The sequence below is a fragment of the Mustela putorius genome, unplaced genomic scaffold (assembly GCF_011764305.1).
Source record: "Mustela putorius furo isolate JIRA1106 unplaced genomic scaffold, ASM1176430v1.1 tig00000281_pilon_pilon_pilon, whole genome shotgun sequence".
Classification (NCBI taxonomy): domain Eukaryota; kingdom Metazoa; phylum Chordata; class Mammalia; order Carnivora; family Mustelidae; genus Mustela; species Mustela putorius.
In genome coordinates, this window is record NW_025421343.1 from 13012811 (window position 1) to 13034667 (window position 21857).

Sequence of the window (21857 nt, forward strand, 5' to 3'; positions counted from 1 at the left end):
TTATCCTTTCCTAGCATGCGCTGTTAAGGACTTGTGCTCTCCAGAGAGGACAGTGGTCTGATGTGGGGGTTGCAGGTGGGGGCATTAGCAGGGAATTGATGGGCCTTTCAGATCTTCGCAACAACAATGCCTTTGGAAAGAAGGCATTTGAAGAGAACAAAACCATAGTCACCAAGGCCAGTTTGAAGATTGTTGGACTGATCTCTGCAAAAAATTATGGCACCCTGAATTAGGATAGAGAAGGTAGGTTGAAGTGATGGAGAGGAATTTGGAGATTAGACAATTGGTATGGCTCTCAATATCTGCTTGGGTGCCATAAGGGATAGCTGTATCAACAACTAAGCAAGTGTGAAAGGAGAAGCATGTCAGAGAAAGGTGTTACTGAGTCTGCCAGTTATGAGAGTAGATAGCAGTTTAGAGACCAATTAATATGTAGGTAGAAAACTCTAAAGAGAAATACAGGCTAGAAATAGAGAGTTGGGGAGTCATCAGCATTGAGCTGGGAATTAAAACCATGCAAGTTTTTAGACACATAGGAAGAATGCATAATAAAATAAGAGGACAGGTGAACAAAGGATGAAACCCTGAGGAGCACCAGCTTTTAAAAGGCAGAAAGAAAGGATGAAAAGGAATAGTCATCAGGGCACAAAGAACACTAGGAGAAAAAAGTGACATGGAAACCAAGGAGGTATAAAGTTTCAGTACAGCCCAAGTTATCAATAGAATGAAGCATTGCAGACAGTTCCAGTTTTTATATATAATTCCTGGTATCTCTGATGATAATTCTAGTGATGAGTTTCAGGAGGCTCTGGAGAAAAACTATGGTTGTTCCTATGAGAAATGAGAAGGAGAAAACTAACTGAAGAAAGAGTAAGCATAATTGGGAGATACTGATGCTCTGTTGAAGGATTTTCTGCCTTCCCTGTAGGAACACAGAAGTTGTGGGGTTGGCCTGAGCCACAGCTGATTGCAGTAGAAGAATAGAGGAGACAGGGATGCAATTGAGACTGTTGTCTAAAGTAGTACTAGAAAGAAAGGGCTTCTAGACTGAGAGAAAAGGAAAAACCTTGAAGTTTCTTTGGGAGAAGATATAGCTGGACTAGAGGTGTAGCTAGAAGAACATTAGAGTTGTAACCAACATTGGGTTAGTTTCTAATGCATAGTTCCGAGTGATGACAATATCCTGAGGGTGGCCATGGGTGTGGGTGACTGAGGAAGAGAAGAAATGGTGCATACTGGAGTTAGAGGACAAGAAACTGTGAGGTTAGGAAGTTGGATGGCCACGTGCCCCCCAACGAGATGGTCGTCCTGGGACACAGTTGAGAAATCACTGGAATGTAATAGAGAGTAAGTCTATGACCCAGGTGGAAAATCTTCAGTGACTATGGGACAGTGGCTACCAGACTAGATGCTGACAAAAGATGAAAGGATGCTTAAGTAACAAGAGCCCCAAAGAAGGAGGAGTTATAAAGATTAAGACATTGAGGCTAAGAAATTCTAGACTCTAAGAAAATTTGCCAGACATTCAGTCTGGCTTCTTCAGCAACAACACATTTTGTCTGTCTGTTTGTTTGTTTGTTTTTACAAGGGGGAAAAGGAGATGAAGGATGAAACTTAATAAATCCAAAGAGACTTAGACAAACCAACTGATCTCTACATATAAGTTTTATTTAGATCCTGATTTAAATATACTATATTTAAACACACACAGGCATTTATAATTTCATTAGGAGAAGGTAAACACTGACTAGATATTTAGTGATGTTAAGGAATTATTGTTAATTATTTAGATGTCATTATGGTACCATGGTTATATGTTTTCTAAAGAGTCCTTTTATTATAGGGACATATGTTGTGGATGAGATAATATGACACATGAGATTTGCTTCAAAAAAATCCTAAGGAGTGGGGGAGTAGGTGGGTATATCGATGAAACAAGATTGACCTTTTCTTAGCAACTATTAAAACTGGATAAAACATCAAATTCATTAATCTCTGACTTTATATGTACCTGAAATTTTCATAATAAAAAAAAGTTACATTCTTGAACACCACGGCTCTCACAAAATGTCCCAGGACAGTTCTGTAAATGTGATCAAATCTGTAAATGACAGATACAGTCATACTAACTTCACAGAGGATTAACTGAAAATTCTTATTAATACATTCAACCAAAGACCTTCCTTGTGTTATACTATCGAATAAAACTTGCTTTATAAATCAACATGGAGGAGTCTGGAATTTGGATTGGGTTTCAGAAATGAAGAGCTAGATATGGACTCTGAAGAGGACAGGGACCAGAATCAATCAAGACCACCAACAAAGTCACCCTGAAGAAAAGAGCCAAGCATGACAATGTTATCCCAGCTACACCTACTCTCAAACAGATACACTGATCAAGGCATTTGGGAACAACCCTTACCATGGTACTGATTCCAGAGAATGACTTGATAAAGAAATTGGGGTTCCAGAGAAAAGAATCCAAGTTCTAAAGATCTGGATTCCCCTGTCCAGAGAAAAAGAAAATCTGAGAAAGCCTTAGAACAAGGATAAAACCAGATATAAGATCTGTGCAATTAGAGACTGTTGATCCCAGGTCTGTTCACAAGCAAAGCCCACTGTTTCTAAATGGCAGAGTCAATTGCTCCTTTGGGAGAAAAAGGATGTTCCAGCACAGTGGCTTGTGTGAAGTACTGCAAGCTTGCATAAAATTCAGCCTCCTTCAGAAATAGCATGTTTGGATCTACTGATGAAACTTCATTTCAAAAAACTCTTAAGTAGAAGTGCCTGGGTGGCTCAATTGGTTGAGCATCTGACTCTTAATTTCAGCTCCAGTCTTGATCTATGGGTTGTGAGTTCAAGCCCTACATTGGACTCCATGCTGGTCCTGGAGTCTACTTAAAAAAGCTTAAAATTAAAATTAAATTAAAATGAAAACCAGTAAAGTTTTAAGTAAGTAAAACTTACTTAAGTAAACCAGGTGATAGAGTCATTAGAACTGCAACAGGAAGTAGAATGCCTGTCATTCCAACAATTCTTTCTTTGGCATCAGCCCTAAGAATGGTTCAGGATAAGGTTATTAGAAATTTGAACTAGAAAGAGAAAAAAAGAAATTATCATTTACATCAGAGATGAATAAAGATTTCCTGATAGACAATAATTCATCACCACACCAAAGCTAAGAAAGGTCCTATATACCAGTGTTCTCAAACTTTGGTGTGAATCAGAATCATCTAGAGGCTTTTGTAAAGCACAGAGACCTGGGGTCCACTTCCCAGAGTTTCTGATTCAGCAAGTCTGGGCAACAGGCTAAAAATCTGCATTTCTAATAGCTTCCCACATGATGCTGATGCTGATCTGAAAACCATATTTTGTGAACCCCTCCTTTAATGTGATTAAACATATATAAAGAGAAATAATCATTCTCAGAGCAGATGAACGAGGACATCAAGACACATCACATGCAGCATTCTTGATTTCCAAGGCTAAATCTACCAAGAACCCTAACCCTAATAGTCCTGGTGTTTCCGTCCAGGCTTCCTCTACCTTGGGAAGGTGGCAGTATCTTTGAGAGCCAGGTTTTTCCTGTCGAAAACCACAGTGTAGACAGTCACCCAGGATGAAATCTTCTCAGAGCAACAATTGCATGGCTTTTCCAATTTGAGAAACACCTGTTAGAAGAATGCAATTTCACTTATGAACTATATGCTTAAAATGGTTAAGATGCTAAATTTTATATCTATTTTACCACTTTTTTTTTAAAAAGAACTTGAGTATGATAAGAAGTGTGAGCACTTGTGTTCTAATATAACACACAATGTGGTAGCCACCCCACACCTCAGGTCTTTACCCATGATATAATATACTATAACTTAAATGAGGTTTGGCCACTCAGGGAAAATGAGGTTTGGCCACTCAGGAAGGATGAACAAGGGATCATCATTCCCAAATGTTTAAAGCTTACCTTCTTGTCACAATGAAAGCAACAGGCAGAGGATTCTCAAACACAGAGTCTCTCAAGAGTGAATTTGTATGCTATCGGCCCATCAGTACCTTCAAAACAGTATTCACCTGAATTTTAAAATGCCCTATGGATTCCGATAGGGAAGAGGAACTAAAAAAATGCTCTGGAGGCCTCAGCCAGAGCCTGTTAAGGATCAAACAACAGGCCACAAAAACGGTTCTAAGCAAGACATAGTGGAGTCACATAGGTCAGAATTGGGAAACTCAATTTAAAAAGAAAGTGAGAGGAGCCCCTAGCAAAGGACTTGGTGATAAAGAGAGAAGAGACTAGAAAGTCTCTGATCCTGCAGCCAGACATGGGATTTTCAGAGGGTGGCCTTCAAGAAATGCCTAACTCCCTAAGACCATAGCTGTGGGAAGAAGTATTTCTCCAACTTTTTGAGTTCAAAAATATTTCATGAGTGCGTTACTGCTTTTATATGTACATAACAGCCCCAAGAAATAAATTACTGGTGCTTTGTACATTGTTATTTACTATAAACTCTAAGCACTTTTTGTCAAAGTAAAAAGCAAATAAATAGATCATACTATCAAAAATATTTTTCAAAATAATAATGAGAAACAGCTGTTGAAATTACATTTAGTCACATAATGACATAGCTAAAACTAAGCTCCAACCCTCTTGGCCTTGTTGCAGGGCTGGCCCTTTGGCCCAGGCCACCTTTATAGTTAGTACCACACTATATCCTCACTTAAGTGGACAGGTATGTAAACATCTTTTCCCAGACTGGCCACAGGAGAGTACAGTCCAAGGCCATGGCCCTGAACCAGGTTGAGATGTACCCTCTCCCAGCAACAATGGCAACAGAAAACATGCAAAAATTTTTTGGATGAGGTGATGTCAATTCTAATGGAGGGAGAACGTTAAAGCAGAACTGCTGCTTACAGTTGTGTCGGATGTGCACTGCACAAGACTTAAGGGAGCCATTTGCATTGTAGATACCGTAGATTTGTTTTGTATATTTATCATGACAGCTTTCTGGGACAAGTATATTAAAGAAGGGACACCTTTTCCCATCTCATACAAAGGCTCCATGTGGGCTAGAGAGGGTCTGCAAGAGTAGGAATGGGGTGAGCAGGCTAGGATAGGATCTGTGAAGGAAACACATCGGTGTAGGAAGTGGCCAGGCAGGGATATGATCATCAAGGCTGAGGCTGGTTCCCAAGAAAAATCAGAAGAGGCTGATGAGTAAAATGAGAGAGGAAGATGGGGGAAAAGATGGGGAGACAATATATGGTGTCAATTCTGAGAAGCTGGCTTATGAAGGGAAAAAAAAGAAAGGAAATAGCTGAGAGGGGAGCAGCAATCAAGGGAAGGCTTTTGTTTTGGTTTTAAGAATAGGAGACAGTAGAGCCTAATTGTATGATAAAAAGAAGATGGGGGGGGTGGATAGTGCAAAAAGAGACAGTGGAAGGACTGAAAGTAAAATCCATGAAAATGAGAGAAGGATGGGACCAAAGAAGGCAAGGATGGGGCAACAGCAGGTCTGGAGATGGATGGAATGACAAGAGACTTTCATCAAATAGTCAGCTTGCTCCGTAAGGTCATGAGAACCATGACCTTTAGCAATTACATGGTGCCTAAATCCAGTAGGAAGAAAGATACCTAATCAAGAGAAAATGAGTGCAGAACAACAGGGTACCCTGTCAGAGAAGCTGAAGGGGAGAAATAGGATAGAATTATGAAGGACCCTCATCCAACATATTATTTTTTAAATGGTTTTCTTTTCAACTTTCAGGTTGTTTTTGCTCTTACAGACTTTGTAATAGAAAATCTTGGAAAACGCTTTATAGAGACACCACCCGTGGACCTGCCCACTCTATATCAAGACATGTCATATAACACTCCCCTGGTATTTATCTTAAGCACTGGCTCGGATCCTATGGGTGCATTCCAGAGGTTTGCCCGGGACAGCGGGTATTCAGAAAGGTAAGGTCATGTTGTGCCATTTTTATAATTCATATGAACATCTCTTTGTTAAAGTTTGCCCTTTTTCTTCCCTCTGTGGAGTGTAGATCCCCACATTAGGTATCCCTTACTAAATAAATTAAGATACATTAATATTTAGCTATGTCTGTTGTTAAAATGGGGTCAAAAATAATAAAAAGCAGATGTAAACTTTATTTGAATAAAGGGAAGATTATCCAAAATGTATAATAAGCTAGTGGAATATGGATTAAAACTTTTTTGTATTTTAAGACGTTACCTTACTGTAACTGTAAAAGGACTGATTTACTCCATATGAAATGTGCAAAAAAATTCCAGAGCTCCTTATGTTCTATTATCAGTCTCCTCTTTCTCATGAGCCTCTATCCTGCTGAGTAAAAGGGGCAGGGGGAAGTTTAAACTCACACATTTACTTTACTTTAAATGCATCCAGGGTAAGCTGATTTGGTTTCTCTCTCAAAAAAAGGTCAGTCTTCCTGACTTCTTCTTCTCCCAGTCCTCTCCAAAATGGTGTTCAGATGGGTAGGGAAGTGCATAAGACCTCGGGTGGCAGGGGAGGGTAGAGGTCTCTTATCTACAAGGAAATTTCTAGCATTGACACCTGACAGGTGTCAGCTACTCCCCCATGGAGTAGTTGGTCTGGCCTTTTCCCTGGTAAGATTATAAGATGTTGGGTCCTATCTGTTCATTTGGAGTTCATAGTCTGCGCTAGTCAGGCTTCTCCAGAGAAACAGATCCAATTAGGAAAAGAAAGGAGAGTAGAGGAGAGGAGGAAAGAAGGAATGAGGAAGGAGGAAAAGGAGGGAGGGAAGAAAGGAAGAAAGGAAGGAAGGAGGAAAGAAAGAAAGATGGAAAGGAAAGAAAAAATCTTTTATGTTTTATATACATATATAACATATAATTATTTTATATATATATATAATAATTATATGTTATATATGTATATAAAACATATATATTTTATATATATATATGAAATTTGCTTACGTGATTATAGAGGCTAAAGAGTCCCAAAATCAGCAAGGAGGAAATAAATCCAAGAGAGCCAATGTATAGTTCCAGTGCAAAGGCCTAAAAACCAGGAGAACTAATGGTATAAGTTCTAGTGTGAAAGCCAGGAAGCTTAACACCCAAGAACCAGTGTTTCCGTCTGAATCCAAATGCCAGAAAAGACCAATGTCACCATTCAGACAGGCAGGAGCCTTTTCTTTCTTTTTTTTTTTTTTTTTGGCAACACACCCAGTGCTCCATGCAATCTGTGCCCTCACCAATACCCACCACCTGGTTCCCCCAAGCTCCCACGCCCCCACCTTCAAACCCCTCAGATTGTTTTTCAGAGTTCATAGTCTCTCATGGTTCACCTCCCCTTCCAATTTCCCTCAACTCCTTTTCCTCTCTAATTCCCCTTGTCCTCCATGCTATTTGTTATGCTCCACAAATAAGTGAAGTTGTGGTCCATATACACTATGGAGTATTATGCCTCCATCAACTTTTGTAGCAACATAGTCAGGACTGGAAGAGATTATGCTGAGTGAAATAAGTCCGGCAGAGAGAGTCAATTATCATATGGTTTCACTTATTTGTAGAGGCAGGAGCATTTTTGTTCTATTCAGGTCTTCAATTGATTGTATGGGGCCTATTAACATTGAGGAGGGCAATCTGCTTTACTCAGTTTACCCATTCAAATGTTAATCTCACCCAGAAACACCTTCACAGGCTCACCCAGAGTAATGTTTGGCCAAATATCTGGATACCGTGTGACCCAGTCAAGTTGACACATAAAATTTATGATCCTAGTCATTTGTTTGCCTATAGTTCTGAAATCCTAACAAAGAATTAGTATAGGGAACTGTTAAAAGCTCCTGTGAATTAATAAGAAAAAGAAAATAGTACTGGGCGGCTCAGCACCTGGTTAAGTGTCCAACTCTTGATCTCAGAAGAAGAAAACAGTGCAATATAAACAAAGACAAAAAATATGAGCAGGAGAGTTTCCGGAATTTTCAGATAAGAAAACTAAAGAAACCTAAATGTCTGATAAGCATATGAAAAGATGTCTGTCCTTACAAGTAATTAGGATACCACAAATTAAAGCCATTAAGGAGATATCATTTTCATACCAAGAAATTGGCAAAATGGTGGGCAAAGGTATGGAGCAATGGAAACATCCATATTACAAAAGTAAAAAATTGGTTAAAATCAATTTGAAGAGTTAACAGTATGTTAAAGTTGAAAATGGCATCCCCTACATCTCAACAAATCATTACTAAATCTGCAACCTAGAATAAAATCAGTCACATGGTGCAAGGAGCTGTGTTCAAGAACATTTGTAGAAACATAACAAAAAACAGTGGAACCATCCAAAATGTCCATCTAGAAAAATGATCATACAAGTTGTGGTATATTTATAAAATTGAATATAATACACTATAGCCATGAATAAACTAGAATTATGGAATTATGAAATTATGTATATCAATACAGATGGGTACATGAACTAATACAGAACCAAAAAAATAAATTGTAGAAAAACCATATAATATTGGAGAAGTATGATAAAATATATAAACATTATGTTATATATTATTTAGGAATTCATAAAATTACAGTAACAGTATAAAGGAAGGTAGGGAACTTATAACAAATCCAGGATAACAGTGACCTTGGAAAGTGAAGGTTGGGTAATGAGATAAAAGTGGACAAGGACACTGCAGGTTCAGATCATGTAAACAGTGTTTTATTTCATACACTGGTTTGTAGGTACATGAATATTCATTATATTAACTTTGTAGCTTTTGTATGTCTCAAATATTTCTACGTATTAAACATAAAATAATTCAAGATATATTAGGGATTAAAAGGGCAACTTTTATAGGAAAAACCCACAAACAAAAAAACACCAATTGTACACAACTAACAAAGCTTAGAATATATAAAGCAATTCTACCAAGACCCATCACAGTAAATTGTAGAAAAAACAAAGACAATAGAGTAAAAACAGATTATCTTCAAAGATGCAAGTAAGCTGTTGACGGATTTCTCTGCAGAAACAATGAAAGGCACAAAAATGTATATTCAAAGTACTGAAAGCCAGTGACTGTCTGGTAAATAAAATAGAATTTTATTCCTCTCAAAACAGTACTTTAAGTAGACTTCATGCTGTGTTGATCTCGTGACCCTGAGATCAAGAACTGGACTGAGATCAAGAGTTGGACACTTAACCAACTGAGCCATCCAGGCACTCCATTGTCAAAAATTTTTTTAAACAAAGCTAAGATGAAATTGTTTTCAGACAAAGAAGATATTGAAATGGAAATTCAAACATGTACTAAATAGAATAATGGTGAAGATATATCAAAACTGGTGAGACGCATCTGAAGCTAGGATTACAGGGAAATTTATAGGCTTAAGTGCATGTATTAGGCAAAGGGCAATCTAAAATGTAATGATTAAACTAACAGAAGGGAAAAAATGTAAAAGCAGAAATTAATGATATAGAAACATATATTCAATAGATAAGATCCAAAACACCAGAAGTAGATTTTCTTTAAGTTGTTAGTTTTTTGTTTTTTGGTTTTTTTTTTAAGAGAGAGAGTGAGAAAATGCATGCACTGTGGGCAAGAGGAAAGCAGAAAGAGGATCCTAAGCAGGCTCCACGCCCAGTGTGGGGCCCAATGCAGGGTTCAATCTCATGACCCTAAGATCATAACCTGAGCAGCAATCAAGAGTCTGGGAGGCGAGGAGCAAGAAGGAAGAGTAGGACACCTAAATATCATCGGATCCCAGGAATTCAGCTAGATAGTTATCAAAACATTCTGAACACCTACAAACTCAACAGGATATCCAAGAGGATATCCACAGGATATCCAACAGGATATCCACATACAAACCTACACACACATAGAACAGCAATTCTAGGAACAGAAAAGTGATCACTTCCTGGAAGTTAGGATGTGTGGAGAAGTGAATCAAGGTGATATATGGGAAGAGAGACCACAGGGGTGGGGCTGGCTCCCAGCAAGTGGTAAAGCAACAGAGCACAAAATCAGAATTTTTGGAAGTCTGCTCCACCAAGAGAAGTCACTCCAGAGGCTAAGCAGGAGGTGGAGCCGTCACAGGGACAGTATGGTTTCGGGACCTGCAAGGTCAGGAAAAGACCAGGGGTGTCTGAGTGTAGCAAAACTCCCAGGTATCAAAGCGGGGAAGCCAGCAGCAGAGACAGAGCTGAGGAGGGGGCTTTCAGCTCAGGGTTACCTTAAACCATGACCCAAGGCACGGTTGGACCACTGCTCTTCAAGCAGGGACCCCACTAGTGGCAGATCCAGGGAGACCCCCCTCCTTCCTCCTCTAGGAGGATCGGCACAGGAGCATGCTACAGGAATCTGCTGGGTTTGGAGATTCCAAATGGGGCTGTATACCAGGGATAAAAACACTCTGTCACAGGCCAGGTGAGCTGGAGCATGGCCAGAGACCAGGGAGATGAGAGTGGCTGACTGCTTTTTTCTGAGGGCACACTGAGGAGTGGGGGCCCAAGCTCTCAGGTCCTCCAGGGCCAGAGATTGGGAGGCCGACATTTTTATTGCTGTCCTAAAAGCACTATGGAAAGCATTCAGGGAACAAAAGGTCCTGAGAGCAAAATCAATATTATATAGCCTGGCCCAGGACAGGGGTGCAATTCCACCGCAAGCAAAGATATTTGAGAATCACTGCAATAGGCCCCACCCCCAGAAAGTGAAAGGACATCCAGCCAAGACCAAGTTCACAAATCAATGAGAACTACAGAACTCCAGAGCTAGGGGAATACAACACAGAATTCATGGCTTCTTTCCCATGATTCCTTAGCTTTTCAAAGTTACATTTTTTCAATTTTTTTTTCTTATTGTATTTTAAAAAATTTTTTCCTCTATCGTATCTTAACCTTTTTGAATTATTTTATCAATACCTTTTTTAAAAATCTTTTTTAAGTTTTATTGTTATAGTCATATTCTATCCCTTCATTGCATTTAACCTTATTTTTTGTGTATATATATATGTTTTTCTTTAAAATTTTGGGATACAGTTTCTTCTAACAGACCAATATATACACTAAATCTAGCATATGGTTTTGCTTTAGTCTCCAGCCATCACATTCTTTCCTCCTTTTTTTTCTTTCTTCAACCAACTTCTTATCTTATCAATGCCTATTTTAGAATGTTTTTAAATTTTCATCTTTACAGTTACATTCCATCCCTTCACCATGTTTCTTCTTATTTTTGTATATATATGTTATTCTTTATTTAAAATTTTGGGATGCAGTTTCTTCTAACAGACCAAAATCAAGTGTGTGGCTCTGTTCTATTCACCAGTCTTTATATATTTATATATATATATATATATATATATATATATATACATACACACATATATACACACACACACACACACATATAAACACATACAAACCTACACACACATATATATACATATATATATTTTGTTTCTTTCTTCCCCCCTTTTGTCCCCCCTTCCTTTCGGGTCTCTTCTGATTTGGTTAGTATATATTTTTCTGGGGTCATTGCTACCCTTTTTGGATTTTGTGCTCTCATTCATCTATTCTTATCTGGAAAAATGACAAGGTGGAAAACTCACCTCAAAAAAAAAAAAAAAAGAACAACAGGCAGTGCTGATAGCTAGGGACCTAATCAATGTGGACATTAGTAAGATGTCAGAACTAGAGTTCAAAATGATGATTATCAAAGTGCTATCTGGGTTCAAAAAAAGCATGGAAGATACTAGAGGATCTTTTTTCTGGAGAAATAAAATCCCTTTTTGGAGATATAAAAGAACTAAAATCTAACCAAGTTGAAATTTTAAAAAGCTATTAATGAGGTGCAATAAAAAATGGAGGCTCATACAGCCAGGATAAATGAGGCAGAGGAGAGAATTCGTGATATCGAAGACCAAATGATAGAGAATAAAGAAGCTGAGCAAAAGACAAATAAACAACTACTGGACCATGAGGGGAGAATTCAAGATATAAGTGATACCATAAGACCAAAATTATCAGAATAATTGGGATCCCAGAAGAAGAAGAAAGAGAGAGAGGGGCAAAAAGTATATTGGAACAAATAATAGCAGGGAATTTCCCTAATTTGGTAAAGGGAACAAGCATCAAAGTCCAGGAGGCACAAAAAATTGATATAAATAGGTCCACACCCTGTCATCTAATAGTAAAACTTACAAGTCTCAGCAACAAAGAGATCTTGAAAGCAGCTTGGGACAAGACATCTGTAACATACAATGGTAGAAATAATAGATTGGCAGCAGACCTATCCACAGAGAACTGGAAGGCCACAGAGGACTGGCATGATCTACTCAGAGCACTAAATGAGAAAAATATGAAGCCAAGAATACTATATCCAGCTAGCCTCTCATTGAAAATAGAAGGAGAGATAAAAACCTTCCAGGAAAAACAAAAACTAAAACAATTTGCAAACACCAAACCAGCCCTACAGGAAATATTGAAAGGGTCCTCTAAGCAAAGAGAGCCTAAAAGTAACAGACGAGAAAGGAACAGAAAAAAAATGTATAGTACAGTCACCTTACAGGCAACACAATGGCACTAAATTCATATTTTTCAGTAGTTACCCTGAATGTAAATGGGCTAAATGCCCCAATAAAAAGACAGGGTATCAGAATGGATAAAAAACAAGACCCACTGATATGCTATCTGCAAGAAACAGATTTTAGACCCAAAGACACTTCCAGATTTAAAGTGAAGGGGTAGAAAACAATTTACCATGCTAATGGAATCAAAAGAAAGCTGGGGTGGCAATCCTTATATCAGATAAATTAGATTTTAAGCCAAAGGTTATAATAAGAGATGAGGAAGGACTTATATCATACATAAAGGATATTTCCAAGAAGATCTACAGTTTTAAATATAAATGCCCCGGGGCACCTGGGTGGCTCAGTGGGTTAAGCCGCTGCCTTTGGCTCAGGTCATGATCTCAGGGTCCTGGGATCGAGTCCCGCATCGGGCTCTCTGCTCGGCAGGGAGCCTGCTTCCCTCTCTCTCTCTCTCTCTCTGCCTACCTCTCCATCTACTTGTGATTTCTCTCTGTCAAATAAATAAATAAAATCTTTTAAAAAATAATAATAATAAAATAAATATAAATGCCCCTAACATGGGAGCTGCCAATTATATAAACCAATTAATACCAAAATCAAAGAAGCCCACTGACAATTATACAATAATAGTAGGGAATTTTCACACCCTCCTTGATGAAATGGACACATCATCTAGGCAAAAGATCAACAAGGTTAAATAAAGTCTTTAAATGACACACTGGGCCAGAGGGACATATTCAGAACATTCCATTCCAAAACAACAGAATACACATTCTTTTCTAGTGCACATGGAACATTCTCCAGAACAGATCACATCCTGGGTCACAAATCAGGTCTCAACTGGTACCAAACGATTGGGATCATTCCCACATATTTTAAGACCACAAGGCTTTGAAACTAGAACTCAATCACAAGAGGAAAGTTGGAAAGAACTCAAATACATGGAGGCTAAAAAGCATTGTACTTAAGAATGAGTGCATCAACCAGGAAATCAAAGAATTTTTAAAAACTCATGGAAACAAATGAAAATGAGAACACAACTGTTCAAAATCTTTGGGACACAGCAAAGGCAGTCCTGAGAGGAAAAAAATATAGCGATACAAGCCTTTCACCAGAAACAAGAAAGGTCTCAAATACACAACCTAATCTGACACCTAAAGGAGCTGGACAAAGAACAGCAAAGAAGGCCTAAACCCAGCAGGAGAAGAGAAATAATAAGGATCAGAGCAGAAATCAATGAAATAGAAACCAAAAGAACAGTAGAACAAATCAATGAAACTAGGAGCTGGTTCTTTGAAAGAATTAATAAGATTAATAAACCCCTGGCCAGACTTATCAAAAAGAGAAGTGAAAGGACCCAAATTAATAAAATCATGAGTGAAAGAAGAGAGATCACAACCAACACCAAAAAAATACAAACAATTATAAGAACATATTATGAGCAATTATACACCAGCAAATTTCACAATCTGGAAGAAATGGATGCATTCCTAGAGACATATAAACTACCAAAACTGAACCAGGAAGAAATGGAAAACCTGAACAGACCCATAACCAGTAAGGAGATTGAAGCAGTCATCAAAAATCTCCCAACATACAAGAGCTCAGGGCCAGATGGCTTCCCAGGGGAATTCTACTAAACATTTAAAAAAGAATTAATACCTATTCTCCTGAAACTGTTCCAAAAAATAGAAATAGAGGGAAAACTTCCAAACTCATTTTATGAGGCCAGCATTACCTTGATCCCAAAACCAGCCAAAGACCCCATCAAAAAGCAGAATTACAAACCAATATCCTTGATGAACATGGATGTAAAAATTCTCACCAAAACATTAGCCAGTAGTATCCAATACTACATTACAAGGATTATTCACCACAACCAAATGGATTTATTCCTGGGCTGCAAGGTTGCTCAACATCTGTAAATCAATCAATATGATTGATTATAATCATACAATTATATGACTGATGTACAATTAATGTATATAATTAATTGTACAATATAATATGTACAATTAATGTAAAAGAAAGAACAAGAACCATATGATACTCTCAATAGATGCTGAAAAAGCATTTGACAAAGTACAACATCCCTTCATGATCAAAACTCTCCACAGTGTAGGGATAGAGGGTACATACTTCAATATCATCAGAGCCATCTATGAAAAACCCATAGTGAATATCATTCTCAATGGGGAAAAATTACGAGCTTTTCCCCTAAGGTCAGGAATACAGCAGGATATTCACTATCACCACTGCTCTTCAACATAAGTACTAGAAGTACTCATCTCAGCAATCAGACAACAAAGAAATAAAAGGCATCCTAATCAGCAAAGAAGAAGTCAAACTCTCACTCTTTGCAGGTGATATGATACTTGATGTGGAAAGCCCAAAACACTCTGCTCCAAAACTGCTAGAACTCATACAAGAATTCAGCAAAGTGTCAGGATATAAAATCAATGCACAGAAATCAGTTGCATTTCTATACACCAACAGCAAGGCAGAAGAAAGAGAAATTAAGAAGTCAATCCCATTTACAATTACACCCCAAAGCATAAGATACCCAGGAATAAACCTAACCAAAGAGGCAAAGAAACCATACTCAAAAAACCATAAAGAAATTGAGCACAACACAAAGAAATAGAAAAACATTCTATGCTCATGGATTGGAAGAACAAATATTGTGAAAATGTCTATGCTACCTAAAGCAATCTACATGTTTAATGCAATCCCATCAAAATACCATTCATTTTTTTCAACGAAATGGAACAAATAATACTTAAATTTATATGGAACCAGAAAAGACCCAGAGGAATGTTGAAGAAGAAATCCAAAGTTGGTGGCATCACAATTCCAGACTTCAAGCTCTATTACAAAGCTGTCATCAAGACAGTATGGTACTGGCACAAAAACAGACACACACATCCATGGTACAGAATAGAGAGCTCAGAAATGGACCCTCAACTCTATGGTCAACTAATCTTCAATAAAATAGGAAAGAATGTCCAATGGAAATAAGACAGTCTCCTCAACAAATGGTCTTGGGAAAATTGGACAGCCACATGCAGAAGAATGAAACTGCACCATTTCCTTACACTGCACACAAAAATAGATTCAAAATGGATGAAAGACCTCAACATGAGACAGGAATCCATCAAAATCCTTGAGGAGAACATAGGCAGCAACCTCTTCGACCTCAGCCACAGCAACTTCTTCCTAGAAACATCACCAAAGGTAAGGGAAGCCAGAACATAAGAAATTGGGACTTCATCAAGATTAAAAGCTTTTGTACAGCAAAGCAAACAGTCAACAAAACCAAAAGACAACCAACAGAATGGGAGAGATATTTACAAATGACATCAGATAAAGGGCTAGTATCCAAAATCAATAAAGAACTTCTCAAACTCAACCCCCAAAGAACAAAGAATCCAATCAAGAAATGGGCAGAAGACATGAATAGACATTTCTGCAGAGAAGACATCCAAATGGCCAACAGACACATGAAAAAGTGCTCCATATCACTCGGCATCAGGGAAATACAAATCAAGACCACAGTGAGATACCACCCCACGCCAGTCAGAATGGCTAAAATTAACCAGTCTGGAAAGGACAGATGTTGGCAAGGATGCAGACAAATGGGAACCCTGCTACACTGTTGGTGGGAATGCAAGCTGGTGCAGCCACTCTGGAAAACAGTATGGAGGTTCCTCAAAAAGTTGAAAATAGAGCTACCCTATGACCCAGCAATCCCACTACTGGGTACTTACCCTAAAGATACAAATGTAAGGATCCAGAGGGTTACATGCACCCAAATGTTTATAGCAGCAATGTCCACAATAGCCAAACTGTGGAGAGAACCTAGATGTCAATCATCAAAAAAACAAAACTTTGCCATTTGCCACACCATGGATGGAACTAGAGGTTATTATGCTAAGTGAAATAAGTCAATCAGAGAAAGAAAATTATCATATGATCTCTCGGATATGAAGAATTTGAGAGGCAGGGCGGGGAGGTGGGGGGGAAGGGAGGGCAAAAATGAAACAGTGCGAGCAAGGATATGGAGAAACCAATATTCTCAGTGGAAGTTGAATTCAGAATGGTGGCATCACTTTGGAAAACAATTTGATATTATAATAAAGTTAAACATACACATACTGTCTCAAACAGCAGTTCTACTCCTAGGAATATACAAAAGAAAATGGAGTGTGCATGTATACCAAGCAACATGTAGCAGAATGTTTAGTGCAGTATTGGATGTCATAGCCAAGAAGCAGAAATAACCCAAGTGTCCATCAAGAGCAGAATAAATGAATAAATTGTGGTTAAAAAAAAAAAAATCACAGAGTAGAATATTATATAGCAATGAAAAGGAATGAGCTACAATGACACACAATAATATAAATTAATCTTAAAAATAATGTTGGGGCACCTGGATGGCTCAGTCAGTTAAGCCTCTGTCTTCTGCTCAGGTCATGATCTCAGTCCTGGGATGGAGCCCCATTTCAGGCTCTCTGCTCAACAGGGAGCCTGCTTCTCCCTCCTGCTCTGTCTGCTTGTGCTCACTCCTTCTCTCTCTCTCTGTCAAATATGTAAATAAATCTTTAAAAAGTACATTTAAAAAATAATGTTGAGGGGCGCCTGGGTGGCTCAGTGGGTTAAAGCCTCTGCCTTCAGCTGAGGTCATGATCCCAGGATCCTAGGATCGAGCCCCGAATCGGGCTCTCTGCTCAGCGGGGAGCCTGCTTCCTCCTCTCTCTCTCTCTGCCTACCTCTCTGCCTACTTGTGATCCCTGTCTGTCAAATGAATAAATAAAATCTTAAAAAATAATAATAATAATGTTGATTGAAACAGACCAAATATAGAAGATATGTATATACTATATGATTCCATTTATATAAAATATAACAACTAGTAAAATTAATCTATGGTGTTAGAATTCAAAATAACTTTTACCTTGGGAATGAATAAGTCTATTGATTGGGTAGGTGCTGGGAATCCTCTCCTTTTTGTGTCCTGTGTGGTGATATAAGTATACAGTCACTTCGAGAGATTTCATTAAGCCATACACCAATGATTTATGGACTTACTCTATATGGATGTGAGACTTCAAATTTTTTTAAGTTTTTAAAAACTGATCTATAGTGCTGGAAATCAGGATAACATGTCCCTGTGGAAAGGAGGAAGGAAGAGTTGTTGGAATAGAAAGGGGCATAAGAGCATGTCTCTGAGGATTGGCAAACTTCGTTCTCAACCATGGGTATTCATTTGTGGTAATCCATAGAGCTATATATTTGGTTTTTTTAGACTTTCTATATGTGTGTTGTAGTAGAAAATGTTCTTAAAAACAAGAAAAAAATATTTACACATCTACTAAAATGAGGATTTGAAATGTGTGTATATTTTAGGAGTCTATGTAATTTATATTTCTTCATAGTCTCATTGCTTATAAATAACATAAGACAACATTTTTTGTTGTGGAATTCAGGGTGCAGTCAATTTCACTGGGGCAAGGACAAGGACCCATTGCTGAAAGAATGATCAAAGAAGCAATGAAATCAGGAAACTGGGTATTTTTGCAAAACTGCCATCTTGCTGTTTCTTGGATGTTGGCAATGGAAGAACTAATTAAAACCTTCACAGATTCAAGTATGTTGAAAATAGCAATTGCAGAATAATAGCTTTTTAATAATATATAATATATATTAATTATATAACATATATAATAATATATAATATAATATAATAATAGCTTTTTATGTAGACTTTCTATAGTAGGGGCAGAACTCTATACTATATTTTGTACTATAAAACCCTAAGCTAAGATGATTTCTAAGACTCCATTCCACCTCGAAACTTCTATGATGTCTATGAAAGTTAATATTCTTGATGCTTCTGCAATTATAAGAGGAAAAGGATGAAAAGGATGAATCCAAGCTTGTAGTAATTTTTTATTGTAGGAATTGTGTTTCCCCATATTAAAGAGGAAGAATTTTAGAACTAGAGAGTTTTAGTTAAATTACACAAGCCAAACCTGAAAAAGGATCTTCAGAATTCCAAGTTGTGGGTATGATCCACTGGATCATTTCTATTTCATGTTCCTTTCTATGGAGGCCATTTGAATTCAAAATAGATTACCTAAAGGTATGGTAAAAGAAATAGAAAAATGGACTTAAGACAAAGAAAGGAAATTCCATCTTTCACTAAGAGAGAAGATGCACAGATTCAGATTGCCACCAATCCACCTAGAGTCATGTTTCACTACTTCTGATTCTCTGCGACTCCTGTACCAACTAACCCTCCTCATTTTAGAATGTTAGTATGAAAATAATTGAAACCTTAGGAACAGTATTTTTGTTAATAAGCAGGGTGAGCCCCACTTTCCTGCTAACCTAGGATATCCAGAGCCCTTTCTCTGGGGTCTTCCTTTATGCCCAGACCGCAGAAGCCTTCTGGGAAGGTGAGAGCTATACAGCCGGTCTTGCAAGTGACTTTACTTACTGCTGACTTTATAAAGTGGCCAGTCTATACCGGACACCACCACGGAGCCAAGACATAGCAGCCATCCCCTAAAGATCCCTCATTTCCTGGTTCCCCCACCCCTTGCATCTGTAGGCTGCTTCTTGCAGCAAGGATAAAATTGTTCACATCAACCATCCAGAATTTCCACTGTTTTTACCCTTTTGCAGTGCAACAAGAGAGGCCAGCTTCCAACTGGGCTGGTGGCTTATTTCCATTTAAATAATGAAAGAAAAAAATAACAAGGTATTCACCACTGTTCAGGGGTTGCTGGTGATTAGGATTAAAATTAAGAAGGAAATGGAAGGCATCAAAAAAAAGCAATTTGCTGCAGTGCAACTACAGTAGTGGAACTACTTCAAAATAGGGAGACGTTGTTAAGCCTCATGGTGACTGGGACAAGAGCGAGTATATGCTGGAAGCTGGACAGGCTATGGAAACCAGCCAAAGTTGACACCTTTGGCTTACCAAAGCTTAAATGGATTTTAAAAAATCATCTTCTGGCCTGTGTTACACTCATTTAGTAATGTACCTATTTGAGTTCTGATGTTTAACTTAAACCCATTTAAAATAAAATACATTCAGGTAATAACCTGAAAAGAGTAAGTGAACAGAAGAAAAAAGAAACAGAGGAGGAAGCAAAAACTCCAGACTTGAAATTCTAAGATCCAAGTAGACTTCTGCCCCTACTATTTCTTGTCTATGCTACGATATCTCCTCTCTGGGCCTCAGTTTCCCCAGCCATAAGATGCCCACATGGTATCTTCCCTAGAAATCCTATGCTAAGATAATTTCTAAGACTCCATTCCAGCTTGAAACTTCTATGATGTCTATGAAAGTTAATATTCTTGATGCTTCTGCAATTATAAGAGGGAAAGGGTGAAAAGAAAAGTACTTCTTTAAATCTGCTTTTCTCATGTTTTGCATTTTTGGTTATTGAAATCATTAGCCCTAAGACTTTGGTTGATGTCTGACTTCTATACCTAATAGTTTTTACCATGCAAGCAACTTTAGTATTGCTCTAGAATTGTACTGGAACTAACTTAATTTTAGTTATTTAATGTAGTTCATGAATTTAGATTACCAAAATAAGGAGCATAAATTCAGCTTTAATCTGCATTCATTCAATAAGTATTTGGGAACCTACCATGTACCATGCACTGTTCTAGATGTTTAAGGTAGGGCAATGAACAAAACAACCATAGATATCTACCCTCTTAGAACTTAAATGTTAGTGAGAGGGAATGAACAATAATTAAACCATATAATAAATAAGTAGTTTATATGGTATGATAGAATGTGGCTAGTGCTTTGGGGGAAAAGAAAACAAAAAGGTCAGAATGAAATGGGGGGGAGTTCCAGGGAGAAAGAGTGGATAGCAATTTAAACATGTAATATAGGTAAACCTCTTTGAGAAGGTAACATTTGACTAAGACTTGAAGAAAGTGAGGGAATCTAAAGGAAGAGCATTCCAGGCAGAAGGAACAGCCAATGAAAAGACTCTAGTGAGGGAGCAGGCCTGGAATGTTGGAGAAACACCATAATATGTACTTAAAAACCAGCACCAAGAAAGTCATCCTTGGGTGATGACTGCATCTTCCTGTAATAGGAACACCACTTTTCCCAACTTTGCTCTAGCCTTTTGAACCCAGAAGGAAACTCATTTTCTTACATTTTCTGTGCAGAGCTCACAAAGTAAGCATATTGACTTAAACTTCTTCATGGTACTTATGAAGTCTGTCCATACCCCTGCACCTTCAGTTCCCTTTGAACCTCTCTGTAGAGAAATCCCTTTCTCCTCCATAGGACTTTCTGACCATTTTCATGCAATTTTCCATAAATTGAGTCATTAAAAAACAAAACAAAACACTTCATGAGCACTGGCAATAACTGTCCTATTTTTTAAATGAAAATTTTCCCAATCTCAGAGGAAAGGCCCTTAACACCTCCAAGTATTGAAAATTAATGTGTCTTTAATTTCTTTACTCAGATGTGCCAGTTTCTGGATTGCCAATCTTTCATGTATTAAGAGTTTCTATAAAAAATCCTCCCACCTCCACTTTGAACATTTTAGAACATAAAAGACTTAAAACAAACTAGTCTTTAAACAGAACTTACAGTGGTTTTTTGCTACCTCGTAATAAATATTTGTTATGTAAAGTATTAAGTTAAGCATTTTTCTTTTTTGTTGTCTTCTCTTTGTTTTAAACAGATATCATTATCAAGGATACTTTTCGACTCTTTTTAAGTTCCATGCCTAGCAGTACATTTCCTGTTACAGTTCTTCAAAATTCTGTCAAGGTAACATATGCCTATGGTTGGAATGATGCGAACCAGTTGGCCTTAGTGTGTTCCCCAAGTGGGTCCAGGGAACTCAAGCCCCGCGTAGGACCTCGTCAAAGTCTGGGTGGCCCAGGTGGGAAGGGGGAAGTCAGTATCCCTTCACCTGATAGCACACAGGTAAACAGTTTGGCAAGCCACGCATCCTTGTGTGCCCTAGTCTGTTGATCCTTCAACTCTTTAAGAAAATGTCAAGGATGCAGAGTAGTGAGAATGGAACCCCTCCCAGAATTAAGAGAATATTTCAGCATGTGAGAGACAGGAAGGCCTACAGGTAGTATGGTTGCTGGATTTCAGTGCTGGAAACCTCCGATATATGGGAAGCCTCTGCATATGAATGATCACTCAGGAACAAGAGATGCCTCTTCCTTCCCTGTTATGTCATCAAGAGATGCCATGTGTTGGGATGCATGAAAAATCCAA

At 38.0% G+C, this 21857-nt stretch overlaps 1 protein-coding gene across 2 annotated transcripts in view; it reads left to right on the forward strand.

The window, feature by feature from the left end:
• DNAH6 (dynein axonemal heavy chain 6) overlaps positions 1-21857 on the forward strand; it is a 222672-nt gene that overhangs the window by 162417 nt on the left and 38398 nt on the right. The window contains exons 64-66 of one of the 2 annotated variants that reach the window (XM_004742302.3): positions 5763-5953; positions 18064-18224; positions 21307-21395. In XM_004742302.3, the coding sequence (XP_004742359.1) occupies positions 5763-5953; positions 18064-18224; positions 21307-21395 (441 nt within the window). Of the gene's footprint in view, positions 1-5762; positions 5954-18063; positions 18225-21306; positions 21396-21857 lie in introns of those variants that run through there. The other variant, XM_045079084.1, reaches the window with a different exon arrangement.